The 21368-nt window shown below is 43.2% G+C and overlaps 1 protein-coding gene across 3 annotated transcripts in view; it reads left to right on the top strand.

The window, feature by feature from the left end:
• nxn (nucleoredoxin) overlaps window positions 1–21368 on the top strand; it is a 71999-nt gene that overhangs the window by 33105 nt on the left and 17526 nt on the right. For 2 of the 3 annotated variants that reach the window (XM_032505324.1, XM_032505336.1), the window contains exon 2: window positions 16636–16753. In XM_032505324.1, the coding sequence (XP_032361215.1) occupies window positions 16636–16753 (118 nt within the window). Of the gene's footprint in view, window positions 1–10775; window positions 10787–16635; window positions 16754–21368 lie in introns of those variants that run through there. The other variant, XM_032505328.1, reaches the window with a different exon arrangement.

Genomic DNA, 21368 nt, shown 5'->3' with positions numbered 1-21368 from the left:
GGTGGACTTCTACGTCGTGGGGCGGAGGGTGGTTGTCAGGCTCGTGTTGCTATATATAGTATATATGTGTTAGCGTATGATTTGTGTACATGTTCACATGCTGAGGCCGAGGAGTGCTACTTCTGTTAGGAGTGTTGTTTTAAAAGGCAGAGCAGACACAGGGTGTCATTTAGATTTATGAGGCTCCTTGCTGGCTGTGGACGGTACACAGAGATGGGAAAAGTACTCACTTTCCGTACTCAAGTAGAAGTACAGATACGTGTGTTAAAAAATGCTCTGGTAAAAGTGGAAGTATTGATTCAATTTCTTTACTCAAGTAAAAGTAACAAAGTACAGGCTTGGAAATTTACTTAAAGTATAAAAGTAAAAGTAGCCTTGCAAATGACAACAATTTTTTATGCAAAGCTACCTGGAGCACACAAATGTTACAAGCTGAGGAACTTCAGTGGGCATGGAGTACACGGTCTTTATATAGCAATAGCTACATTTTAAATGGATGTCTGCCAATAGGCCTAAAACATAACATATATGATTATTATGACAGAAACTGGGACTCCAGGTTAATAAGATTCTGACTCATTAGCAAGATATGAATTCAGTTGTGATTCTGTGAGAATTCACAGATCCAGTTTCTATTTTTAATCTTCCCCTTAACATTTAAATGAATCTACACGTATGTGTGTGCTCAAATATGGCTTCTGGAAAGAAAATAAAGGATTAAAATATGAATGACTAAACAGACATTAATGAAGAATTGATGAAGAAATGAAGAACATTGGCCAGGAGTCCTTCTTGATGCCTACTGTCTCAAACATCTCTTTCAGATAAGGTCGAGGATGATGGGAATGTCTTGCTGCTTATCTGCCGGATCTCTGTTTTCTTCATTTTCAATCATGTCGCCCTCCATGCTACTATGTGCTAACGATAGCGCCATCCATACTACTATGTGCTAACGATAGCGCCCTCCATACTACTATGTGGTAACGTTAGCGCCATCCATACTACTATTTGCTAACGTTAGCGCCCTCCATACTACTATGTGGTAACGTTAGCGCCCTCCATACTACTATGTGGTAACGTTAGCGCCATCAAGCCGCAATACTTTGCTGTGAATTAATGCAGAATGACAAATCTGTTGAGTTGTCAAGTCGTGCGTCAAATGCAACGTACAGTACATATATTCCCCTCCATTTAGATTGAATATGGTATTGATGACGTAAACAATAATAACGATAACTCCAGTGAAATGATGTGAAAGTTGAGGACTAGATTAGGACTGGATTAAAGCTGATTCTGGTTTCCAACTTCACCCCAGGTGTGTCTGTTAGAACACAAACGGAGACAACTTCTCTCTAGCTAAGTTTCCACCACTTATCACTTGAATTACAGTATCTGAAGTTTGGTGTAAAAAAAAAAAAAAAATTCAAGCGAATAAAGCTGGTGAAACTGTTGATGCTTAATTAAGATCAACGTATAACCTAGCTAACAGGTGAAGAACCCACCAAAATCACTAGCTAACTTACTTTAAATGTGCATGAACTATAGACCAATAACAGGCTTAAGTGAGGCTTACAGTTCTCAAAGAGCCACACACACAATCTCAGCTGATTATTCTAGTTATTATTAAACCTAGTCTCTTTTTCTTTTCTCTCACTTTTTTCTCCGTGTGGCGCGTGCACCCGTTTGCGGTGTGAGGCGCTATTCTCCAACATGACGAATCCTTGTACAAAACTAAAGTAACGAGCCAATTTTGTAAAATGTAAGGAGTAGAAAGTACCGACATTTGTGTTAAAATGTAAGAGGTAGAAGTAAAAAGTTGCCACAAAAATAAATAGTAAAGTAAAGTAAAAATATCTGAAAAATCTACTTGAGTACAGTAACGAAGTATTTGTACTTCGTTACTTCCCATCTCTGACTGTACAAATGGACCAAAAATACACATTACCCTGCCAAGTACACAGCGTCTTAACATCATGTCAATTATTTTGTATATTACCCTTTTATTGGATATGTTCACTGTGTGATTTTGGGCAGACGGAAGTTAAAAATCAGAGAAATGTGGTGAAATCTTTGGTTGTCAGTGGCTTTAGATTGTACTGTGAGAAACGTCCACCCACCAAAGACAAACTGCATCAAAATTCTGACTGTGTAACATTGGGACCACCCACACTTACAAACAGAATACAACTTAAAATGATGCAAAACCAGTTACAAAAACATATTTTCCTCAAACTCACTTTTTGTAATGCATAGATGAGCCAGCGCTATGGTTAAAGCTTCTTTATTAAATAACAACATACTGAAAACATGAGCCCATAACTTTATCAGACCCATCTCAAACAGTAACATGCATTGAACTTGCAAAAATATGCCACAGTCTAAAGGTGCCCTTTTTATTTTTTTTTTTACATCAAGTCAGTGTTTTGCGTATCAACTTTGCTTCTGTTCAGTAATGCCAGGTTGCAATGATTCAGTCCCCATTTGAATACCATTATAAATTGGTTTCATACTGGCATTAAACACATGCGGTTTTCTTTCTTGTTATGGATTGCCCAAAAGTGTGAGCTCAGACAAAATACACAATGTAGCGCTAACCAGCCACCTAAATGTAAAGATGTGTTAGATGGATTGTCGTATATAGAATTCCACACTGCCCCGATTATGCACAAAACGCTGATAATGTGACTGAAATCTTCCCTTTAAATTTCTATAAATATTAATGTGTTGTGTTGTGATGGGATCAGGGATTGAGCAGCGTCTCAGGGAGACTTCCCAGGGCTCTAGCACAAGGAGGAGTGGTGTTAGTTAAATGTGGGGTCAAACAGAGGGCACAACAGGGAAGCTGTTTAAACCCGGCACCCAACCCCCCTCTCCGCCGGCACTCCAGGAAACCGCGGTACCAGAGAAACGGCAATGTGGAAGCTAATGGGAAGAATTAATGCACGGCTGCTGTGGGTCTGTTTGCTTTGTGCAGTTAATTAACCAGTAAGTGTAAAAAGCACACATGTAAAGTTCAAAGTGTGCTGAAAGGCTAATTCTAATGTTTGGGTTTTGTCTCATTATTATGTTATAGCTTCAGATTGCCCAAGTGCAGAGGCATAGACTTAATAAGGTTAAAGGTGCTTTTCATTTAAGATTTTAGGCCTTTATTTAACAGGATAGCTTTAGAGAGGAAATCAGAGAGAGAGGGGGAATGACATGCAGCAAGGGGCTGCACATAAGGTATCTGACCTTATGTGATGGCACAATCAGTCCATACTGTACTGGATTACAGTTGAGAGAGAGAGTTGAGTGTGTTCTATTACCTTTTTGGCTCACACCGTGAAAAAATGCAGCAGGCTTTCCAAGTCATGATTTGGCAGATGACTGCGAGTGTACAATGCCAGTCTCAGAGGGTCACGCTAAGATAACTGGTAGAGCTGGTCCAGAGCCAGACCAGCGTTATATTGTCTCGATCTGTCTGTCCTTTAGACCCTGCAGGCCTCCACTTGATGAAATGCAGGCTGATGGTGGTGTGAAAGGTGTGGGTTACTATCTGACAAATCAAGATGCAGTGTTCATGTGTTCATACACCAAGCTTCTGTCATCCTGTGAACAGTGGTGAGGTAAATCATTACGGCACACTTGAGTTAAGCTGAATTTAATGCTTGACTTACAGAGATTGACCTGAATAAGAATGTTACCGGGACTACACTTTGCTTCACACATACATAATGTAACAGACATAAACATGTTTGTGTATATCTTAGTTTACATACTTGTGCTGACAAATCTGAATAAGGTTGGCATGTAATTGTTTGCTAATAATGTAGGTTAAACGTTAGAAACTCTGCTCTGGATTTGGAAACGTTTACATTGCCGCACTTCCAGCCAAATGCTTAGGATTGTGGGTAGGTGTAGTGTGGCTTCTACAGAAGAAAAAGAAGCATGAACCATCTTTTCACAATCTCGTAGCATGTGGTGATCCTACCTTGAATGATTTAGACATTTTGGCTTATATGTAATATCCTTATGCAGAATGGGATAGGTATGAAATGGGTTTTTCACTTCTGAAACCACACTGCTGGACTCTATAAAGTATAACAACTGAGTGTGACCGCAAATCAGGATTCTCAAAACTGTTTTGCATGACAAGCCGCCTAAAATAACATCACAATCACACATAAATGTCTATATGAGTGGTGTTTTTAATTGTATTCTCTTGCATTTACATTTTTGCTGTGGAAAATGTCAGTTTAGCATGCATGGATGACTAAAGTGAAGAGAGGTGTGCAATTACATTTCTTTCCACATTATTTTTGGATATGGCGCGTGTGTGTAATAGGTTTACACTTTGTGATTTATTATAAAGAAAGGGGAATGGATGGTGAGAGAAATACAGAGCAGTATGTCTATGGACCGGCAGGGAGGCAGACAGACTGGTCTAAACACCACTGGGAGTGAAGAATGCACCCCCTGCTATCCTGACCTTTGGCCTTGCCGAATGTAGGCCTCAGGGGCAGCCCACGCCTGTGGAGAGACAATGCTGCAGATACCTTTTGAGCCCTGGCTTTTTATTCCTTTACAATCCCCCCCCCCCCATGCTTTTTTACGCCACGTTCTTTACTACATAAAAACTTCTCCCCATACAGGGTCCAAGTTTGGATTTAGAGCCTGTATTTAGGGGGTCGCTTTTGTGCCTCCACACAAGCCTGGAAGGGGGAAACACCCACACACCTCTCTTTCTCTCCCTCCTTTTTTCTGCTGGGTTATTTCCCCTAAGCTCTCTGCCATTCTGGCACCTGTTTTCCTCACAAAACCGTTAATTTATCACTGAATTATTAACTAAGAGCCCACTGTGTGTCTAGCACTTGGTGACATGTCCTGACTTTGTGGAGGGAGGGGGGTTACCGTAGCAACGGGGGGGCCTTTTTATCCAGAGAAAAAAAAAAGCAATTTAGCCAGCATCTGCGCTCTGGAGGATCCACCACCAAAATGGCTTGGTTGGAGAATGTTATAGCATTAATAAAATACACGAGATAGCGGCAGCATTTTGCATTGAAGAAGCATGATTCCATGGCCTGTGTTCTTTCAGCTCGACAATTTCCAGGGAAGTGCATTTGGCCATCACAATGGATGTGTAGTGCAGGATGAGCCTCTGTAATGAGCACAGTGGAGTAGGTTGGAGGGAGTGGCCTATACTTTTTATATTTTAGGAATATAGCTGACACTCAAGGGGGAAAAAATGGATGTGGTTGGAAAATAGAAAAGAAAACTGTAAACAAAAATTTAAAAAACAGTTATGCAGAGTCAGTGATAGTAAAGCCCTAAAGATGACCGCTGTTGTGGTGGTTTATGTAATGCAAAACAACATGCACATGCAAAAAGAGATGAAGCATATTAAGAGAGCGGTCGTCCGTCTAGCATGGAGAAAGGGCAGCGACTGTGCAGCTGTCAGAGGGTTTGCGATTACGGCTGTGAAAACTCTTGACCTGGTAAAGCGATAGTCATGTTGGAGCAGCACAGATGGAAGCACAAAGTAACACATACTAGCCTGCATAGTGTTGGCTAAAGTGTGGTTAAGAGGTTGGAGGGGAGGGCTACCTTTGTAGCCATTAAGAGAAGCAACAGGGTTTTGAAGTGGATACAGGCAGTTACTGAGAACCTTGGGAGCAGATTGAGGTGGGGTGTAGCATGGAGGAATGTAAATCTAAGATAGCTGCAGGGGCCCAGCCAAATGGGAGTTACAGTGGTGTAGTCAGGAGATGTAGGGAGCTAGTAATGAGTTAGCAGACAGGAGAAGTTTGTTTCTCATCTGTCTTCAACCATAGACTGACCATAGACTGAGAAGAGAATGCTGAATATTTTTTGGGATTTGAACCTGAAAGCTTCCTGACACATGATGAATGAGCTGCTGTTGCTGTTGCTGTGCACCAACCTGTTAATTTGAATCCATTTGCAGATTAAGTTGTCCATGTTGCACAGGGCATGGCTTTTTAAAGAAGCTTGTAGCAGTGCATGACAAGAGGCAAACCAAGAGTCTAGTCCAGCCTTTTCTCCCCTACTCGCCACAACAGTAAATCTTTACAGTCAGAGATCCCCCCTCCCCGCCCCCTGCCTGCAAGCACTCTCAATAAAAAGTCCCATCAAAGACAAATGCTGTTGTTGAACATGTCTTGTGGGAGGGGACAGACAAGCATCCGTCTTCTGACAAATGGCTTGCTTCACACACTAACAACCAACATCTATGGGGGAAGAAGCAATTGATCACCTGATTGTTATCTCCTCGGACAAACTGAAACATTTTATTTTAGAAAAAAACATCTTCCAATCAAACTGGAACATGATTTCCTCTGTGTCCCTAAAATGGAAAACATTACTCAAACTGTGCTGGAAACTGTGCCAATGAATTCCTTTTGGCATGAATAAAGGATTATATGGGGAACATTTTTGCCTGATAATAAATACCACTGAGAATTCCTGCGTAGGTTAAATTAAATTCCACAAATCCACTGTGACCAGTTATAAATTGTTGATACTGTAAGTTGTTTATGTGGATGAAATGAACATTTAGTTAAAGCCCTCCTTTTTTCAAGATAAGAATTGGATTATCATCTTTTGTCCCACATATAATATAGATAAAGGACTGTGCTGCTATTAGCACCACAGCAGGGTACCTCTCAGTTCTCTGTTGTAATGGGCTGACTTTCCTTTGTAGAGGGACTGTTATAATGACGCAGCAGTGGGAGCATCTAGCAGATGCTTCAGGCCTAACTGGCCAAGTGAAAGCAGATCTGTGAGGAGATGGGGCTGGAACAATGATAGGTGGATTGTGCACGTTGTGATGCCATTTTTCCACTCTAGTTCTCTCAACAGGGTCACACACACACACACACCACACCAGAGCCACTGCAGAGATTCACCAGTTACTAACAGAGGTTGAATTTGACTGCAGGCTGGAAGGGGATTCAAAAGTGACAGGGTTAAAAATGGAAGCAGATGTGTACAGATTTCAAACATTGAGACCTCTAATGTGTTGGGGCTTCTCCACGTAAGCTAACCTCCTTTTTTAAAGAGCAGAATGTTGCCATAAAGTGCAACAGTGCAAAGAGGCATGAAATTGATCACCACGCATGACATTTAACATGGAACTGTGGATTTCTCTGGACGGGGTTTGTTTCCCTCCTTTTTTTTTCTTGCTCATTTGCACTCCAGAATATACAGGAACAGTAGGCCATCATATAGGCAATGATCCTATGAAAAGAAATGTAGCTACATCTTAAAAGAATCAGCATTTTCTTTGATCACTGGGGTGATACGATTTTCAACCTTGGTATGTCCGGGCCCCACCATGGGCTGATTTTCAGCTCTTCTTCTGGATATGGAACCGCAGCCATGCATGATCCAATTAGCATGATGAGCACCAGGCGCATTGTGAGCCTAATGTTTGCATGTCCGAGAGAGTTAATGGATTGTTAGTATGGATTTCCAGCTCTCCCTGGGGTCTTAACACTCGTGGGCTCTCTGTAGAGGTTATTGGCATCCTTAAACCGGTGTGTAACTATATAGCCCGGCCTCCTGCTCGGCTATATAGTTACACATTCTGTTGATCTGATATTGATCATGAATAGAGACACCCTTAGAGAAAGCCGGGAATAGCAACATGCCATCATGCAAATAAGCTAGTGACTGCTCCATTGGACAGAATGTTTCATATTTCTCCAACATAATTATTTCATAAATTGAAAAAGAGAACAGTTTGGGCTGCAAATAACTGATTACATGATTGGTTAATCTGCAAAATGTGTTCTTAACGAATCTTTCTATTAAGAAAATGAGGGGAAATAATTGTCCTTATACAGTTTCCTACAGTCCAAGGTGACATCTTCAAATGTTTTGTTGTGTCCGACCAGCAGTCCAAAACTTCATATTCAGTTTACAATGATATCAAACTCAGAAAATTTTTATTTATTTTTTTAAAGATGATTTTTTTTGGGGCATTTTAGGCCTTTGTTTCCACAGGACAGATAAAGACATGAAAGGGGAGAGCAAAGGGGAATGACACGCAGCAAAGGGCCGCAGGTCGGAGTTGAACCCGTGGCCGCTGCATCGAGGAGTAAACCTCTACCAACTGAGCTCTCCTGGCCACAGAAAATAACTTGTTTTTTGATGAAAAAATGATCAATTATCAAAAAAGTTGGCAATCATTTTGAAAGGAATAGTTTGGCATTTGTGGAAATACGCCGATTGGCTTTAGGAGTTAGATGAGAAGATCAGATTCAGCTTTATTTGCCAGGTATGAGGACACATACAAGGAATTTTTTCTTTGGAGCATTGTTGCTCACAATGTGCTTACACTTACAAAACAACCAAACAATACACACTAATATATACACAATATATAGATACTCTAAACAGAATCAATATAGAGACATGAGTGCAATGAAGAGTTCAATAAAAATTATTTAAATGTGGAGAATAGTGCAAAGGATACTGGGTTAAATAGTATTATGTTATTATATTACAATATGAACAGTATGAACAGTTCTGGAATAGGGACTGAGAATGATGAATAAATAACAAATAAGTGAGATATAAAAATGGGAATGATGAGTACATAGTAAATAATAATAAGTGAGATATGAGAATGAGAATGAATACTAATAACAGGTGCTGTTTAAAGACAGTGTTACTGGGTTATTGACCAGAATTGAACCTGACACATGACATTTGTCACGTCAGAATGAAGCTTCAGCCGGTTAGCTTAGCATAAAGACTGCAGACGGGGTAAGAGCTAGCCTGGCTCTGTCTAAAGGTAACAAAATCCACCTACTTGCACCTTTTAAAGCGTATTAATTAATGTGTTGTAACTCGTCTGTTTAAAACATACAAAAAGCTAAGCTAGCCGGCTGCTGGCTGTAGCTTCATATTTATTGTACAGATGGGAGTGGTTTTGGCTTTCTCTGAACTCTCAGCAAGAAAGCAAGCAAGCAAGTAAGTGTATTTCCCCCAACTATTTCATTGGTTAATCTTCTCAGTTTTACGTACAGCAGCTCATAAGAAAAGACTGTAACAAAATGAGTCCTGTGACAGACAATTAAAACCTACCGAGATCACAAAAACATCCTTTACACCACTTTTACAAGACGGAAGTATTTTCTCAAGCCAAGGGATGAATGCAGATTTGACAGTATGATTTGTGTGTTTTTTAGTATCATGTCACATTCTGTATTCATTGTCTCAGCTATAATAGACAGCCTGCGGCTCTCAACAATAAAACAGTGTTTTGGGGTAACTGGATCACTGTGTCATGTGATCCTCATGTTTTCTACTCACAACACGAGGAGGACGCTGTTATTGTGAGAGCTATTGTCTTAAGTGTTTTGGAGAAAGATTTTGGATTACAATGGAAACTTAAAACTCGGCTGCAACAAGTGTGAGAAACCCCCTTTTCCACCCCACCCCATGCACGATTAATTCTTTTGAGGTGCTGAAATCCATTTGACGTTTCAGACTCCAGGACTTGCAGCTTTTGTAATCATAGCGGTCCTTTCATTCTAAAGGCATATCTAAAACCTCGAAGGACTTAGCATGAGGGGCTACTCTGATCTGCAGCCAAATCACCCGGCAGACCTAATTCAAGGATGAAGGAAATAAGTGGCACGACAAAGAGGAGGTAGGAATTGGGTTCTGTTTCTGAAGTTGCTACACAGATCTCTCAGCTGATCTGGAACAACATAGAAAGGCTTGGTACTTATCTTCCTCTACTCTTAAAACAAGTCCTGTGCTTCAATTATCTTATATGATCTTCAAGGATGTACATTAATCTGTGGTGTGGTTCCTATTTTGAGCCATGGTGGCTGCATGTTTTCAAAATCATGACATTTTAGTGCAAGTGCAGAACCAATCACACTATCACTCTGCTTCTTTTTCCTTTCCTCTTGTGGCCGGCTCACACTCTTTCGGCTAAATCCGTCTCTCAATCTCACATCATCAGCCCCGGATGACTGCAGCAGGCGGCTGAGTGAAATGGGTGCAGTTGTACAGATTTGGTGTCAGGCACGCTAGCTCTCGGAGACAGTCCCAGTTAATGCCACTAAACCCCATCAATTTGTGAGCCGAGATCGAGTTTCCAAGAGCAGCATGGATTGTGTGGTAAAACTGTTGACTGTGGCAGACACTGAAGTTTGCTTCTGAGGGACTTCCAGACCAACATTGCCGGGAGGCTCCGGGTTGTCTTGTCCATGGGACGGACCGTCTGACCTGCTGTTAGAAAAGGCCTGCAGTTGACCTCTGGCGAGTGTATGACAATATTTGTGCAAAGAGGAGACCCACAATATGAGTAAAACATACACCGTGCACTAGGCCTGCACGATTCAGTGAAAAATAATGACAAAACTAATTGTCAGTACCTAACCAAGGTTATTATAGTTTTGCATTTTTCATTAGTTATTTTTATTTCTTTTAGACTTTTTGTTTTCAAATTCAGTTAGTTTTAATTGGCTTTTTTTTTAATGCTTACTTTTAGTTTGGTTTTTATTAGTTTTAGTTTTTTGTAATATGGGTTATTAGTAGGGGGATTTTGAAAAAGTCAGAAAAGGTATTGTGTAACAATAACTCAACAAAAACATACAATTTTACAAATATGTATTCACAATGTATTGAACAATAACACCAGTACAAACAATGTACACATGATGATAACAGATAAGTAAACAGTCAACACAAGACGCCACAGAATGCATTTGACGTGTTCCAGGAGAAAAGCCTAAATAGCCAACAGACTAAAGAAGACAGACATCAACAGGTGTTAAGAACTTTGGTTGGAATAAAGCTGTGAACTTTTTGAAGTTAATCGACTCCCAATTGTGTTGACATACCAGTATTAACCCACGTTCCCTCCTGCTTTTGGTGTTCCTGGGTATTTACTAACCAGCTATCGGGTCTTGGTGAAAGCCCACCTGTAGTGTTCTCTGTCCTGCTGTTGTCTCCGTCATGCTGCTAGCCCTACGTATCCATACGTCCATGCCCGTAACGTTACCGGAGTTGTCTTCTGTTTCGGGGAAAGGGGGCTTGGCGTTCTCCTTTTACCTTGTTAAGGTAAGCTAAGTTAGCCTCCTTGTGTTCGTTTCTCAAATTTAGGCTACTTTCAAATCCGTGGGCTGTTTCCCTGTAATAAACTGTCCACATAATTTACCACCTTACACTACATGACATTTGTTTTTATCTGACCGTCATAATCAAATAGGAATCTGCCGCTCTCTTCCGACTTTCGGTACCGCCATGATGCCAGGCGAGGGGCACGGACTGTTTGTTGTGTTCAATTTACTTGGAATGTCGGAATTTCTGGGTTCCCAGTCGGAAAATATACACGTCTAGGGAAATGTCTTAGGACATTTACTCAATCCAAAAAAAATTCCATCCATCCATCCATCTTCATCCGCTTATCCGGTATCGGGTCGCGGGGGCAGCAGCTCCAGTAGGGGACCCCAAACTTCCCTTTCCCGAGCCACATCAACCAGCTCCGACTGGGGGATCCCGAGGCGTTCCCAGGCCAGGTTGGAGATATAATCTCTCCACCTAGTCCTGGGTCTTCCCCGAGGCCTCCTCCCAGCTGGACGTGCCTGGAACACCTCCCTAGGGAGGCGCCCAGGAGGCATCCTTACCAGATGCCCGAACCACCTCAACTGGCTCCTTTCGACGCGAAGGAGCAGCGGCTCTACTCCGAGCTCCTCTCGGATGACTGAGCTTCTCACCCTATCTCTAAGGGAGACGCCAGCCACCCTCCTGAGGAAACCCATTTCGGCCGCTTGTACCCTGGATCTCGTTCTTTCGGTCATGACCCAGCCTTCATGACCATAGGTGAGGGTAGGAACGAAAATTGCCCGGTAGATCGAGAGCTTTGCCTTCTGGCTCAGCTCTCTTTTCGTCACAACGGTGCGATAAACGGAATGTAATACCGCACCAGCTGCTCCGATTCTCCGACCAATCTCACGCTCCATAGTCCCCTCACTCGCGAACAAGACCCCAAGGTACTTAAACTCCTTCACTTGGGGTAAGGACTCACTCCCCACCCGAAGAAAGCACTCCATCGGTTTCCTGCTGAGAACCATGGCCTCAGATTTAGAGGTGCTGATCCTCATCCCAGCCGCTTCACACTCGGCTGCGAACCGATCCAGTGAGTGCTGAAGGTCACAGACCGATGATGCCATCAGGACCACATCATCCGCAAAAAGCAGCGATGAGATCCCGAGCCCACCGAACTGCAACCCCTCCCCGCCCCGACTACGCCTCGATATCCTGTCCATAAATATTACAAACAGGATTGGTGACAAAGCGCAGCCCTGGCGGAGGCCAACCCTCACCTGGAACGAGTCCGACTTACTGCCGAGAACCCGGACACAGCTCTCGCTTTGGTCATACAGAGATTGGATGGCCCTAAGAAGGGACCCCCTCACCCCATATTCCCGCAGCACCTCCCACAATTTCTCCCGGGGGACCCGGTCATACGCCTTCTCCAGATCCACAAAACACATGTAGACTGGTTGGGCATACTCCCAGGCCCCCTCCAAGATCCTTGCGAGAGTAAAGATCTGATCCGTTGTTCCACGACCAGGACGGAATCCGCATTGTTCCTCTTCAATCCGAGGTTCGACTATCGGCCGAACCCTCCTTTCCAGCACCTTGGAGTAGACTTTACCAGGGAGGCTGAGAAGTGTGATACCCCTGTAATTGGCACACACCCTCTGGTCCCCCTTTTTGAAGAGGGGAACCACCACCCCGGTCTGCCACTCCTTAGGCACCGTCCCAGACTTCCACGCAATGTTGAAGAGGCGTGTCAACCAAGACAGCCCCTCCACACCCAGAGCTTTCAGCATTTCTGGACGGATCTCATCAATCCCTGGGGCTTTGCCGCTGTGGAGTTGTTTGACTACCTCAGCGACTTCCACCAGGGAAATTGACGACAATCCCCCATCATCCTCCAGCTCTGCCTCCACCAAAGAGGGCGTGTCAGCTGGATTTAGGAGTTCCTCAAAGTGCTCCTTCCACCGCCCTATTACCTCCTCAGTTGAGGTCAACAAGGTCCCACCCTTACTGTATACAGCTTGGATGATTCCTCGCTTCCCCTCCTGAGGTGGCGAACGGTTTTCCAGAAGCACCTTGGTGCCGACCGAAAGTCCTTCTCCATATCTTCTCCGAACTTCTCCCACACCCGCTGCTTTGCCTCTGTCACAGCAGAGGCTGCAGCCCTTCGGCCCGTCGGTACCCTGCAACTGCCTCCGGAGTCCTCCGAGACAACATATCCCGGAAAGACTCCTTCTTCAGTCGGACGGCTTCCCTGACCACCGGTGTCCACCAGGGTGTTCGTGGGTTACCGCCCCTTGAGGCACCTAAAACCCTAAGACCACAGCTCGCCGCCGCAGCTTTAGCAATGGAAGCTTTGAACATTGTCCACTCAGGTTCAATGCCCCCAGCCTCCACAGGGATGCACGAAAAGCTCCGCCGGAGGTGTGAGTTGAAAGTCCGTCGGACAGGGGCCTCCTCCAGACGTTCCCAGTTTACCCGCACTACCCGTTTGGGCTTACCAGGTCTGTCCAGAGTCTTCCCCCACCCCCTGACCCAACTCACCACCAGATGGTGATCAGTTGACAGCTCTGCCCCTCTCTTCACCCGAGTGTCCAAAACATACGGCCTCAGATCAGATGAAACGATTATAAAATCGATCATTGACCTTTGGCCTAGGGTGCTCTGGTACCAAGTACACTTATGAGCATCCCTATGTTCGAACATGGTGTTTGTGATGGACAATCCATGACTAGCACAGAAGTCCAACAACAGACAACCACTCTGGTTTAGATCAGGGAGGCCGTTCCTCCCAATCACGCCTCTCCAAGTATCTCCATCATTGCCCACGTGTGCATTGAAGTCCCCCAGCAGAACTATGGAGTCCCCTACTGGAGCCCATACAGGACTCCATTCAAGGTCTCCAAGAAGGCCGAATACTCCGAACTCTTGTTTGGTGCATATGCACAAACAACAGTCAGAGTTTTCCCCCCATCACCCGCAGGCGTAGGGAGGCGACCCTCTCGTCCACCGGGGTAAACTCCAACGCAGCGGCGCTCAGCCGGGGGCTTGTGAGTATCCCCACACCCGCCCGGCGCCTCACACCATGAGCAACTCCGGAGTAGGACAGAGTCCAACCCCTATCCAGGAGTACGGTTCCAGAACCGAGACTGTGCGTAGAGGTAAGCCCCACCAGATCTAACCGGTAGCGCTCCACCTCCCGCACAAGTTCCGGCTCCTTCCCCCACAGAGAGGTGACATTCCACGTCCCCAGAGCCAGCCTCTGCTGCCCGGTTCTGGTCCGTCGAAGCCCCTGACCTTCGCTGCCACCCATATAGCAGCGCACCCGACCCCTTTGGATCCTCCCACAGGTGGTGGGCCCATGGGCTGGAGGGAGAGGTGCCACGTTACTTGTTCGGGCTATGCCCGACCGGGCTCCGTGGCAAACCCGGCCACCAGACGCTCGCTCACGAGCCCACCGTCTGGGCCTGGCTCCAGACGGGGGCCCCGGGCTTCCTCCGGGCGGGGTCTCTCTATCCCTTCCTTGATTAACCATTGAAGTCTTTGAACCATTCTTTGTCTGGTCCCTCCCCTGAGACCTCTTTGCCATGGGAGACCCTACCAGGAGCACAAAGCTCCAGACAACACAGCCCTCAGGTTCATAGGGACACACAAACCTCTCCACCACGATAAGGTGATGGTTCCCGGAGAGGAAAAAAAAAATTGTTTGGTTAAAATACCAAACAATTTTTTTTGGCACCTTTTAACACATTTTGCATCAACACAGGCCTGTAAACGTAGAGGTCTCAATGAAGAGAAGGGAGAGCATTGGGAGCACTTTAACACCTATTTAATACAGTCTGTTTAAGACTAACAGAAGAATTTGTGATGCATTCGGCTGGTAAAATTAAATGAGAACCAAAGTCATTTTATAAAAATCAAATTCATTTAAAAATTAAATTGTAAACAGGGTGAATCGAGATTGCAATTAATTGTAACGATTAATCGGGCAGGCCTACTGCGCACACTTTCCTCTCTCTTATTCAGTCTGCATATCAGATTTGTTGTGCTTGACGCCTGAAGTCACTGTTTTCACAAAAAGAGCAACAAAAGATTTTCGTCAAGCTGTAACACAACTCCCAGCTTACTTCCCAGAGCCTCAGGAAAAACGGTGCTCACTTCATTTGGCACACTACCTTCTACTGCATAGACCTGCACGATTAATCATTATAAAATTGCGATCTCGATTCACCCTGTTCACGATTTCATTTTTAAATAACTTTAACGACTTTCGTTTTCATTTAATTTTACAAGCCGACTGCATTGCAAGCGCTACTACTTTCTTCTTCTGTGAGTTTTAAAGATACAGTAAGACTGTATAAAATGTTAAAGCGCTCCCAAGCGCTGCAATGCTCTCCCTTCTCTTCATTGAAGCCTCTATGTTTACAGGCTTGTGGTGATGTGCTATAGGTGCCAAAACAAATCTGCCAATTTTTTTTCATTTTGTCATGCTTCATGTGTGTACTTTGTGTGTCCTACTACTTCAGCATCCAGACAACACAAATCATTATATGATTTGGTTACTTTGTGGATGTTTGACTGAGTACAGTGTTAAATTTGTTTTTTTGGCAAAGATGAAATCACCTTTGTGTTTTTTTTATACATCCTGCAAAGTCATTAAAGGCATTTCAATTCAACATTCAACAGAAATGAACCAGAAGAATATGAGTCAAATAAGACAGACCCACTGACGCTATAGTCTTCTGGAGATGTTTTTCACTTTTGCTCTCCTGTCTGAATTTTCTGATTTGGCGTACATGCATTGAGGGATCCCCTTCCTATTCTTCTGCACTTGCTGAAGCAGCAACATTGCACAGCGCTGATTGCCGCTCTCTACCAGCCACAGGCTATTTTCTATTCACAGTGTAGGACTCTTCCCTCTGATATGGAAAGTGAGTCTCAGATATGTGAAATCCTTGATCTTCTCTTTGATGTTAAGGAACACACTGATTGCTGAACTCTATAAATAGTGTCAGTTCATGCACACATTTCTAGATATACATATAGGATCCTTTTTGACTTTTATGAGGCCATATTCTTAGCAACTCATTTATTATGATTAAATTCAAGGCCAAAAGCACTCATAAATGCTGAGGCTTGGCTTGTCTATCCAAGAAGCTCCAATAATTCAGTGCTCAACACTTGCTTTTACTATTATTCATGACACAGCGGGGACAGCATGAGTTTGCTCTTGTTCAGCCTCTTTTAAAGTGCAGCAGTGTGCTTCTCACCCTCTGCTAATTCACCTCGGGGCTGACTGCACTCATTCTACCTCCTAGTACCCCGAGTCTCTTTTAAACAGAGAGGGGGTTTGTCCTATGAAATACCTATAGTGCTCAGTTGACATTTGTTTTGTTTAAACTGCAGTATTTTAGGTGAACCCGCTGCTCTGCGTAGCTGCACTAAAGCCATGATTTGACTGGGTTAAATAGTTTTCCAGCTCTGAAATTTGAATAAATAATATACAAGTTTCCGTCAAGGTTTTTTTTTCCTTTCTTTTTCCAACCTCTCCTCGTCTTTTTCTCTCCACAGATGAAGCTGTGGAACAAATACAAAGTAACTAGTATCCCATCTCTGGTGTTTGTGGACGCAGCAACGGGGAAGGTGGTGTGTCGAAATGGTCTACTGGTGGTCAGAGATGACCCTAAAGGTGAGATTGGCAGACGCCACGGCCACACACACACACACACACACAAATTTGTGGTATATTATTAGGGAAGAAAGCACGCTGATAATTACTTTTATCACATGACCCCAAGCTCTTAATCCTCTTTATTAAATGATTAACACCAACCAGCCTTTCAGCCCTAAAAATATCAGTGAAATGAGGTCATAGGAAGACATTTGAGGGTCAAAAGGACAAAACAACATGGATCAATTTCTCACACACGTCTGTCAAACCTGTGTAACCCTGAATTCTTGGTGGGGAGCATTCTTCGGAGTCTCTGGGTAAAAGATAGGATACTTCTCCTTGAATAATCTATTTAATCAACACCATCCAGACTGTAACAAACTGAAATTGCGCACCCCTCCCTCAGGGTTCACAGCAGATGTTCCATTCTTACACCTGTCCCAAATAAAACTGCAGCAGGTAGGAAAATTCCCCAGGGCAAGGGGGCATGAATGCACAACATACATGTAATAGAAAATGTGGATTATGTGGATGTCTTCTTGCACATTTTCAATATGTGCATAAAAAACCTACAGAAAGACAGCTAATGAAACAGCAGGGCTGCTCAATCATGTAAACAATCCTTATCACGAATATTGTTGGTCAGTATAGAAATCATGATTATTTAACGTGATTATTCATTCACTTTTGGAAAATGTGGCATTTATTACATTTTAAAAAAAAACATTGAAATAGTTAAACACATCAACAGTGGAAACACTCAACTGTCATTCCCATTCCAGTGTTTCCTCTGGAATTTTTTTTCCAGCTACAACGGGGGGCTGTCAACAGGCTTATCTGCTAATAGCTACCGACTGTTACCTTGAAACCGTCCAGCAAATAGACGGTACCGTAGGGAGGTTACCTGAAACCGTTTTTTTTTACATCCCCACTCATTTTACACACAGTTTAACAACAAAACAAAATGCTGAGTGAACATTACTAGCTGAGTTTTTTATGTTGGTTTTGAGCGGTATCCACTCACACTAACCTGGAAAACGGTTTTAAAACAGTAGCTAACGTTAACCCACTAACTAGCTAGCTAACTTTAATACAGCGTGTCGGAGAAATACAACGTCTCCTGCAGTGGGGAGGCAGAAGGGCCGCAGCGTTTGTTAACGTTAGCGTCTTGTCTCATATGGGGTCTGATGAACAGTATATTCGGAAAATTCAGTGTCCACAATCCTATTTTCCAATGAATTGTAGCTGTCATATTTCACGGAACCGCGTGAGTGCAGATGTCATGACGCGGCTTTCATTGCTGTTTGTCACTTTGCCTAAGTTGAGTAAGAAGCATAGACGGTTAATATTCAGAAAAATATGTATATGGTAACAAGTAGCTAGTACTCGCCCTGTTAGCTACTTAGTTGCCATGACTTTGCGAGTGATGATGTCCTGTCACTGTTTCAGTTGCTCAGGAAAGAGAGCGGATAACAGTTGGCTTAAAGTTTAGCAGAGTAGACGGCTCTGCAGAGTTGTGTAATTCAGTGTGCCGTGGTGCTGCTTAAGCAGCACTCGGCACAATGACTATTATTGCCCATACTTATTATTATTATTTCTTATTCTTAATCTTCCGCCAAATTTCGTCCCGCTACTAGTCCCGGAGCGTTGCCAACACGCGCAACACATTACACCGACATGTGGGTATTGATTGGGAATGGTGTGCTATGTAGTTTCAACCAGATTTGCCGCGTGGTTTTACCGAAATCGGCAAAAATACGGCAAAAATCTCTCATTGACTTGAATGGGAAATGTTCGGGAAATCTCTCAACATTGCTCCAAATCCCCCCTCTTTGGGACCGTGCTGCATCGCCATACTTTAACGTAGAAACATGATTAAAAGTTTAAACCGAAGACAAGACTTTGGTGTTTATTGGGCTGAATGGGCGTTCAGATATCTAGCACGGTTTCTCCCAAATCCCAGTTTACGTATCGTCCCGTTTTCAGACCGGCTCAGATTTTCCAATGTGTGTGTATGTGGTGGAATGTTGAGAGCTAGAGTGGGGGACAGAGTGGGGAGCTGTGGTACGAATATCTGGAAGTTTCCCGAACAAATTGCTCTCTCGCCTCCAGTTTTAACTCTTCAGACCTCATTATTGGTCAAAATGTAGGGAATCTTGTTGCGGTCGCAGACATGTAACTATGGAGTCTGTCGGTCTTAAATTGTTGGTTGTGATCTACCAACTGTCGACAGAAATTATGAAAAAAACATTTAGCTGGGGACGATTCAGTGATTTTTTCTCTCAAACAAATTGCTCTCTCTCCTCCAGTTTTAATTCTTTAGACATCATAGTTGGTCAAAATGTAGGGAATCTTGTGCCGATCGCAAACATGTAACTATGGAGTCTATCGGACTAAAACTTTTCGCGCTAGGCTCACCAAATGCAGATAGACAACACTGGAAAAAAAATCTGGCTCCCTCTCTGACAAAATCACCATAGCAACAGGTTCTGATACTGACAGGACAGAGGGAGGGGCTGCAGGACGATGCTCTGAAACAAACAAATTGCTCTCTCTCCTCCAGTTTTCAGTCTTCAGACATAATTTTTGGTGAACATATCGGAAATCTTGTGCCGGTCGCAGATATCTAAGTATGGAGTCTGTCAGACTTAAAATTCTTGCGCTAGAATCATAGCAACCAATTCTGACACACACACACACACACATTCACCCACACAGACACAGACACACTCAGACACACACACCCCTATCATGACACTGTTCCCTGGCGGCCATGTTGACCAACTGACTCCTAACTGACGTTTCCATTGTGTGTGTGTGTGTGGATGGGCCCCAATAACAGGCACACTGATAAAATTTCTGCGGAATTTTCTAGTTATGACTTTATGACTTCTCATAAACAGCTGAAGGAGTGGCGGTGCATGATGTACGTCAACATCAACATTATTTTTTTCCATTCAGAACACAAAACAAAAACAGTTTAATGCCAAATGAAATGTCTCTCGACTAGCATGAATAAGCAACTTACATGTAATAGAAAATGTGCATTAATATGCGTTTTGATGTGGCATTTCTCCCCCTCCTGTTTTAATGCACAGTTTCAGTTTGTGCAAAAGAAATGGACAGACACTTAATGATGCAGTGTTGTGGGTGATTCTAAAATAATAATTCATACTTTGCATGTGACATCACAACTACTAGTTGGCGGGCAAGAACCTAAGTCTCCTAGCAACAAAACAAAGTAAGAAAATCATCTTGCCAGGATGTCACCAGTTTTAGAACAAGCATTGCAACAATTATGCAGACGCAGACCGCTACGATTGACTGACACACACACATTGTTCAAATCATACGCTGGATGGTTTATCAGTCTTTCTACATGGGTTTAGTTAATTATCGGGGTATCATTTATATAATATTTTAGCGTAGGCAGGGTGTAGCGCTACAAATTAAGATAAAGACTTCATCACACAACAAAACAGATTGGCAAACGTTAGCGGGTAGCTAGCAAGTAACACTCACGTTTTCTGTCCTGTTTTTCACTTCCCATACGACAGCATTGTTAACCCATCCACTCTTGAAGAAGAAAAAAAGATAGCTATCCGTACTTTTGCAATCTTACATTTCTTTGTGCGGTGTAAGGTAACAGATTCCCTATAAGATAGATGTGAATATCTCCAAAGTCTAAGTCTTGTAGAGACTTGGCCAGCTTCAAAGCAATGATAACATGAGCATGTGCTGTGTACGGATCACAAGATCTTAGTATGTTAATCTTTTCACGATATCTAATTTTAACATTTGGTGACATATGCTCTAAATAGTAGATTGATTGTAGGCCTAGTATTGTATATCTGCAAGGCTACAATTGCTCTGGCTGGCCACTGTTCTACACCATTTTCTCTGTGTTTCTTGTGCGCCAGGTATCCATGGTGATCACGTGACTGCAAAATAGGAATTGGCGTAATAATCAAAAGTTTATCTGCAAAAGTGCAGAATATTATATTACTTCAACTTAAGACACAACACTCATTCTCTGTAATGATGTTTACCAAATGCTCCCAGTTACCTGTGGAGATGGCACATTTAGCTAAAACATTTTGCAATAACCCCCCCTTTCCCCATAATTATGGGGCTGCATGAATATTATAGTGTATGTCTCTTCCTCATCTGCAAACCCTATAATTTCTGCACTTTGAAGTGGAGACAGAGAATTAACGAGAATGATCTTGCATTCCTTTCCCTGTCCTCTGTAGCTGTGAAGAGCTCAATATTTTCAAACGTTGCCTCTTCAGACCTCGTTAGGTCAGCGTGAAAAGAAAGTGCCGTTAGTCATGTGAGAAGGGAGAATAGCGGCTCTATGGCAGCGCAGTGGTGAAGCAAAATGGATTTCACATGAGGATTGTGACAGATATTCCTGCCTGCCTGGTTAATGAAAGCCAGTCCGAGTCTGCAGAATTATCCATTATCATTAACTGTTCTTCCAAAGTAGATGTGGCTGGAGAACACATTAATCTCTGGACTGAGTAGCAAATATGGGCGCAGACATACTACCATGCCTTCATTTTCAGTTAATGCTTAACACTTAACAGGCTCACATTTTGGTTTTATTATTCATTTTGATGCATTTTCCTGT

Source organism: Etheostoma spectabile, chromosome 3 (genome assembly GCF_008692095.1).
Source record: "Etheostoma spectabile isolate EspeVRDwgs_2016 chromosome 3, UIUC_Espe_1.0, whole genome shotgun sequence".
Lineage (NCBI taxonomy): Eukaryota > Metazoa > Chordata > Actinopteri > Perciformes > Percidae > Etheostoma > Etheostoma spectabile.
Note: the sequence above shows the minus strand (reverse complement) of the source record. Positions and strands in the feature narration are given on the sequence as shown.